We start from the raw sequence: 8032 nt of genomic DNA, 5'->3' as shown, positions 1-8032 counted from the left end.
ACTATTTTTTTACATGACTTGAATGTGCTTTGTGAAATGTGAATCTTATTTAAAGATAGTGTAACTTTACACTAATCAATTTTCCCAATATAAAAGTTAGTGAATCATTGTAATTTGAAATTGATATTCATGCCTAACACAAAAGTTTTTTACTTCAAACAGTTGGTCAGTTTTGATATCATTCAAAAATATAAAAGGCTTCATCGAAAGTACTTACAATAAACACATAATTACAAAAACAATAATATCTGCAAACAAAAATAAATGTAATTTTAAGAACTAAAATTTGAAGAGGGATAGAGATAGATTGTACACATATCATATCTGTATTTCTTAGAGATGAAAAAATTATTTCCAATAAACACCAAACTTATAATAAAGCATATTCCAACAAATAGGAAAAAGAAAATTTGGGTAAATGAGAATTGTAGCAACAACAAGATAAATGAAAAAACAAGATTTAGAATTAAAATCAATCTAGTAGTTTTGCTAGGACGCAAAAACCACAAATAAAAAGCATGTATGAATAATTGAATAGAGAGTTACACATCATTTAGATAATCGAATAAGTTGCAAGAAAAATTCATATGATGGCAGAAAATATACTCGACTTACAATAAGTTCTTTGCTACCAGAACTAACTAAACTAAGATAGTATAAAAGAATAATAAAATATGTAAATACAAGTGAAACCAAATTAAAAATATGATTATAACTAGATTTTGTTAAATACAAGTGAAACCAAATCAAAAATATGATTATAACTAGATTTTGTAAAAATGCTTGAGCATGATAGTAATTGAACTTTGAAAATGATTATTCATAAGTACTTAATAAAGGTGAATAAATACAAAGACGGTAATACAAAACCAATCATTAACTACTTTATTTTTGAATTTCATGGTAATAAAAATATCTTAGATGGAACTTGGATCTCTGCCAAGAACACAAAGATTTACTTCCATAAAAAGGATGATTCATGCGGATCAACATGAGAGTCCAACTACATTGTCATATATTTGAAAGAGGTTGACCTCCTTACTTATTTCATGTTACTTTCCTCTTCCCGCCGAATCCCTTTTCTCCTCAGTTCACTAACAGAAAATGCAATATAATGACAACAAAATAAAGCATATAACATTTATTTTTAGCACAAAAGTAGACAAAGATAGCTTAAAAATATTTTGGCCTCGCAAATAAAAGAAGCTCGTAAAAAAAATGAGAATGAAGGATAAGATTGGGTGTCAACAATTATTCTTTCATTTGGGATAAAACATCAGTTGTTGTTATACGAAAGCCAAATATAAAGTAATTTTACCCGTAATTTTGGTATGACTTACTAAGGTCAACTATAATACTTCAAAAATTTGAATTAGATTTGAGTCATTAAATTTCATTGCTTTGACTGAGCTATGCTAAAGCAAATGTAAATATAGTAAAAGCTAATATCTTTTCATGTTGAAACAAATAGCATTTAAAATATCAAATTTTGATCGTCGAGGTATGACGAGTATATGGACGGTAAATGTGACACACGGACCGTCCGCAGGTTTAGAAGGTTATAAATTTTGAAGAGGAACTAAAGAATTTTCATAAATTTTCAAAACATTTTAGGAAGAAATTAAACATATATTGTTATAAAATTTTAATTTAAATAGAATGTTGTTTAACAGAAGTGATATTATAATTAAACGCTCATGTTTAGGCTTGTTACTCGTAAGTCTTCAACATTGGACGACAGATAATCTTAAACACCCAGTGTGTACATCCTTTTCCCGTAGGATCATTCATCCTCAATATATGACAACACGTTAATCATCTACTTTCTCAAACAGAGGTCTTGGGCATTCAAACTCACATAATTCTATGTTTTAAGAAAGTTTAATCAATTATTTAAAGACTATTTTATTAAATCAGAGGTTCGCATGATCATATCAAACTCATTCATAAAGCTTCAACCACATTAACTTCTCTTGAGCAGTTCATATGCTTAAAAAAAATCATTTTATGTGATTTCTAGGTTCCTCAAATTCATAATTAAGTTAAGGTTTATAATTCTATACTAGTCGACAGAGTTTGACGGACTAAAATTGAAACTTGTTCATAATTAACCTGCCCCACATGTGCCATTAAAAATAATAATATTCTAGGTTTCAATGTGTAGAATCCTATGAAGAGCATATCTTTAAATTCAGGGAGGACATCGAAGTATGGAAGGAAAAAATGAATGAACCAAAAACACTTACCTCAAGAGAGAAAATCACCAAGTCTTAGAAAAATCTCCTCTTGGGTTCTCTGGTAAAAAAATCACGTTATGTTTAAATCTGAATGAAACTAGCTTAAAAACACGAGTTACTGTTTGCCGACCTTCACTATAGCGAAACTTCGCTACCTTCTCTATGTAGCATTCCTTCGTTATAACAATCTCGCTATTTAAAGAAGTGTTCGTTATAGGAAAGCACAAGCTGAATTTCACACTCGATTTTCCATTTTAAGATTTCTACCAACTCTTAACCCACGGAGATCTACACAAGGGTACTATCGCCTAAACAATCATAACAATGGAAAAAGTCATTACGTATTTGCTTAATAATTTTAATTGTAGTCAAATAGTTGTTATCTACTGAAACTTCGTTGAGGGAGAGTTTTCTCTATTGAGGATAATGAGTATGTTATTTAATGCAAATTTTCATATTTTGTTGATAAAACAATAAAGTCATGAGTGTCACACAAAATGTTAGTTAGTTTTGGACATTATTCTGGTTTCATTATTTTCATTTGGACAAACTTCACACTTTTATCTGAATTGTGACCGTACGAAAGCCAATCAGATATCTTTGCCCAATAATTTCTTATCGTGTACAAAGTGTGCAAAAAGGTTGAAATTAAAAAAAAAATTAAAATATCAAATTTAGATCGTTGAGGTATGACATATATGCAGACTGTACATGTGAAACGAGAAAGGTCTGCATGTCTAATCATATATGAGGTTAAGAAGTTAGAAAGTTTCAAGTGGAACTAAAGAATTTTCATAAATTTATAGGCATTTTAGGCTTGCTAGTGCGGGTTACCTATCCTATTTGATTTGCGAGCTATTGCATAAGAGGGGGGGTTTTACCCTGTGCGCACCCAAAGGATAGCGGTTGCGGGTTTCCCTTGTCATCAAAAAAGAAATATTGAACAAAAGTGGTGTTGTAATAAAACTCTCATATTTAGACTTATTACTCGCAAGTTTTCAACATGAGACGACGGACAATAATAAAACTCTCATATTTAGACTCATCACCCGTAAGTTCTCAACATGAGACGACGAACAATCTTACCCTTAGAAGTATTCATTCTCGAAATATGACAACACATTAATCATCTTCTTTCTCAAACAAAGGTATTGAGTATTCAAACTCACATAATTTTACCTTTTTAGAAGGTTTAACCAATTATTTAAAGATGATTTTATCAAATAGGAAGTATGCATGATCATAACGAAGTTGTGAAGTTTTGCCACGGAGAAGGTCGGAAAACAATAACTCGCGTCTTTATGTTAGTTTTTTCCGTACTTAGTCATAATGTAAAATATCTGACCCAAGAACCCCAGAGAAGATTTTTCCAAGACTTGGGGTTTTTTCTCTATTGAGGTAAGTGTCTTCCATTCATTCATTTCTTCCATATTTTGGTTTACTCCTAGAATTGAAAAGAATATCCATAGGATTTCATCCATTGAAACCTAGGGTAATTATTTTGATGGCACAACATGTGGGGCAAGTTAATTATGAGTGATCTTCAATTATAGTCCGTTAAATATTGCGTTTCTAGTATAGATTTATGAACCTAGCCTACCTAGAAACACCATAAAATTGATTCTTTAAGCGTATGAATTGCTCAACAGAAATTAATGAGGTATAAATAGTGATCTAGTTATTACAAAGAAAGTGTCCACTATAGTGAAACACAAGCAGATTTTCATACTCGATTTTCCATTTCCGAATTTCTACCACACTCTTGACTCACAGAGATCTACACAAGGGCACTATCGCCCTGAACAACTATAATGACATAATAGGTCATTACAAATCTGCTGAATAATCTTAAATTTCTACCGACTCTTGTCATATTTATGTTGATAAAACAACACAGCCATGATTGTCGGACAAAAATGTTAGCTAGTTTTGGACATCATTCTGTTTACATCTGGACAAAACTTCACACCATACTAGACCAGTTTTACTTCTATGAACTCTACCAAGTTTTGATGTGATGATGGGGGTAAGGTGCTAATTTTTTAAGCTTTTGTTGTTGCCAGAACTATGTAGTATGGTTCGACAACTGCCTTGATAGAATATTGGGGCTTATGGAAAATCTAGGTAGACCTAAATGGTCTATGCGAGTCATTCAGGGAGGATATGGGATGGTTATGGAAAAGGGCAAACTAGACGGCAAATCAATTTATAGTCCTGGTTTTATTTCAAAAAGACATGTCCAGACTACTTGCTTGACTAATACCTGCATGACTAATACCCGCATAAGTAATACCTGCATAACTAAACCCTACATAAGTAATACCTGCATAACTAATACCCACATAGCTCTATCTAGCTACCAAACAACAATGGAAAGATCGAAGCAATGAAAGCAGAGTGGTTGCTACTAGTAATGTCTTGTCATTGCAAACAAATGCAGGCAGATGGTCATGTTAGTTTGCAACAACACATGGCGGCTTCCATGTTATCATACACAATAGAGGACAAGCTTAAAGAAGTTGTAGTAGCTTAAGCTATTCAAGAATCCAATGGTCCATAAAGAACTAATGGGGTGGTGAGTTAAAGAATGTACATTTTGGGATAGAATTTTTGTTCTGGATGGTGATCAAACATCATCAGCATCACTTCCTGCAACATGAATATCATGACTAGCCGAGTAATGGCTTCCATCAGGGCCACAAATCTTAAACCTGTTGAGTATAAAAGAAAGTACCTCAGTGAGGACTTATGATATGTTCCTAACTCAATTCTAAAGAAAACTGAAGTAATCAACTGACCGCTCAAGCACTGATTTTCCTTCTTTGTACTTTTGGCTCATCTCATGGGCGGTCTCCTGAAAAGAATCGTCATATTAGGAACAACTAAAACTTCTAGCAACTGCCAAAAGACAATGTCTAGCATTTTATCACTCCATACTCACATATTTCCATCCAACATTTGACCCACAACAGACACAGAAAATGTCTGCCACAGTGTGCATACCAGTCATCATCATTCTATTTTCTATCTCACCAGAAGTGACATTCACCCTGTCAAAAGAAACAAAAGGCGTATAGAATACACAGAACTATAAAGTGCATTATCATTTTGTATGTTTCTGCTAAATGATAAAATTAAATGAAGAGGTTTGAGAAGGGCAGAACTCTTGAACAGTAGCAATCAAGTGGAGCATAATAAATGTATTCAGCCATGTAACTATTGTAATGCTGCTACCAAGTGAAAAATAACCCAAGTCAAGTAAGAAGTTACTCTATATATTGATGTGTTAATGTTTGTACTCCTGGAAATACATTCAAAAGTACACGATATAATAGTCTGGTAAAATCCCCACTAAGTTGTATAGTAATTCCAATAGATCAAATTCTGGTGCTAATTTTATAGTCAATGACACAAATATATTAAGATATACATATAAAGTACCATGTCTTTAACAAACTAAACCTACAAGGCATAGCCTACCTTGTTCAACTTTTCATGTGCACTCAAATATTCTAGGTTGGTCATGAGTTAAGACCTTCCGAAATAATAATGACTCAGAGCTGATAACAAAATCAGATCCTGAGAGCAATGTCTAAGACACAAATTTATGAAGATACAAATATAAAGTATTATGTCTTCAACAAATTAAACCTACAGGGTATAGCCTGCCTTGTACACAACTTTTCAGGTGCGCTCAAATACTCTAGGTTGGTTGTGACCTTCCATTATAATAATGACTCGGAGCTAATAAAAAAATCAAAGATCCTGAGAACTATGTGACCCACGTAGAGTAAAAGCCAAATAATTTGCACATACTCCAGTTGCACTCAACTTTTGAAAACAAATCTTTTTTCATTTCAAATCTGAAAATTTTGGCTAACTACTGCCAACACGAATTCTTCAACACTTCATCTTTTTTCACTTTCTAGCTTAACAGTATCCTCCACACCAGTAAAAGAAGAGGTGGAAGTCAAATAAGAGGATTTATACGGTAGCTTTTTCATCTTTCTGTACCAGATGTATGGATAAGCTTGACCGTCGTAATATAATTTTGTTCATCTAAACAAGCTACAAATAACTTATGTCCCATCAATGCCAAGAAAAGCTTAAAAACAATCAGATACTCTAACAAGAATAAAACCAACGGAAGTTGTAAGTTGCACTTGTGATTTTCATGTTGCTAGTTAAAAATTGGACATGAGAAAATGTCACAAACATATCTGATGATTGAATGTGCAGAATCAAATAGACTTACACCTTCCTGAAGAGATAAGCCTTCCCATGTCTGCACTGGAAAGACTGAAGGAAAGATTAGAAGGAAAACATAGAGTTAGATAACTTCATGACTTAGAATGAGTACAAACATTATTTAAGGGCTGAAACAAGAATGTAACATAAACTTCAATATAATTAATTGCAGAATCAACATTTCACTCTATCAAAAAGCATATGAATTTTCTAAGAAACAGTAGTTTCAAAGCTGCAACACTTGAAAATGAGGTCTTATTTTATGCTATAGAAGTCATATGGAATTCTTCATAGAAAGTCATGAATGCACATTACAATGAAATTAAGCAAAATGAAGAGACCAAGCAAGCACCAAATTGATAAAAATGTAGAAAATAGATCAGGACGTGATCAACGGACTGGGCATAACAATAATAGTTTGAATATTCAAGCCACTAGCACACAACCATCGAACAAATGGAAAATGTCAATCAAGTATACTCCAAGTATCAGACTCAACAAACAACTCCTCTAATTCAGAACTGGATTAAGCACGAATTTTGTATGGTATGCTATCAGCAGTAAATAACTACTTTTTATAAGTTCACAAACAATCATCATACAATCCCCTTTTACTCCAAAATCAGCAACTCCACAAAACCCAGTTCTTTGATGCTAAAAAACCCATCTCCTTTAGGGTAAAATTTACTCAATCTAAGACATTCTTCGCTCACATAACTGATTTAAATTAGCCAATTTTTATATACATCTAAAATTACTGAAACAGACCAACAAAAATCCCTAACAAGATCTAGAAACAAAACCACCGATCAAGCCAAAGATAGTATTTTTATAATGAAGCAAATCAAAATCAAAATTATATTTCAAGAAATCACAACAACAAAGTGATCAAACAGAAAAGAAGGAGTTAAACCTTGGAAACAATGTTTTCAGAAAGGGCGAGATGAGTTCCACAGTACTTGCAGCTGTAGATGTTGCCTTCAAGAGTCAACACAAATAATCTCCCCATCAAAGATTTTTGAGATCACAAGAAAATTGAAGAACGGAAATGGAAAAGGAGTTATCCAAAAAGGGGCAATAGTTTATGTTTCGGCTGGAGAAAGGAAAGGACTCAAAATGGAAAAGATCAAAAATGATAAAAGAATAGGCCTCGTTTGGTAGGAAGTAGTAGGAGGAATAGTCTTAGTCTTAGTATTGTGATTGGTATTAAGTGAAAAATCTTATTATGTGCGGGATATAATTATTGTCAGTTGTACTAAGCTTATTTGGCTGTCACATGTTAATGGGACCTACTTTTCACTTTTATTTTATTTCATTTCATTTCATTTTCTCTTCTATTTTAATCTTTTATTTTTTACTTTTACTTATCTCCTCCCAATTCTTTCTTGCTTTTTTCTATTTGTTATTATTTCCTCCGTTCGATATTGTTTGTCATGTTTTTTATTTTTAGAGTCAAATTATAAAAATTTTGACTAACATTTTAAGATGTATCTTTTTATTATATTAATATGCAAAAAATTATAATTTATAGTACTTTTCGTATAATC

General features: G+C 32.3%; 1 protein-coding gene across 1 annotated transcript; it reads right to left on the bottom strand.

The window, feature by feature from the left end:
* Positions 1-4635: 4635 nt before the first annotated feature.
* On the bottom strand, positions 4636-7523 carry LOC107013532 (protein yippee-like). Its single transcript, XM_015213422.2, has 5 exons — positions 7399-7523; positions 6493-6536; positions 5179-5287; positions 5036-5091; positions 4636-4948 (listed from the first exon to the last, which is right to left on the bottom strand). Exons 1-5 carry the CDS (start codon positions 7492-7494, stop codon positions 4864-4866), a joined length of 390 nt encoding a protein of 129 aa, XP_015068908.1. The 5' UTR covers positions 7495-7523; the 3' UTR covers positions 4636-4863.
* Between the last annotated feature and the right edge of the window lie 509 nt (positions 7524-8032).

The sequence above is a fragment of the Solanum pennellii genome, chromosome 3, assembly GCF_001406875.1.
Source record: "Solanum pennellii chromosome 3, SPENNV200".
Classification (NCBI taxonomy): Eukaryota; Viridiplantae; Streptophyta; class Magnoliopsida; order Solanales; family Solanaceae; genus Solanum; species Solanum pennellii.
The sequence above is the reverse complement of the archived record's forward strand: the minus strand, read 5'-3'. Positions and strand labels throughout refer to the sequence as shown.

Coding starts and splice junctions, on each gene's coding strand:
- LOC107013532 (XM_015213422.2), bottom strand. CDS start 7,494: ATGGGGAGATTATTTGTGTTGACTCTTGAAGGCAACATCTACAGCTGC. Junction 5,092..5,178: donor CAAATGTTGGATGGAAATAT/GTGAGTATGGAG, acceptor GATTCTTTTCAG/GAGACCGCCCATGAGATGAG. Junction 4,949..5,035: donor GGAAAATCAGTGCTTGAGCG/GTCAGTTGATTA, acceptor TATACTCAACAG/GTTTAAGATTTGTGGCCCTG.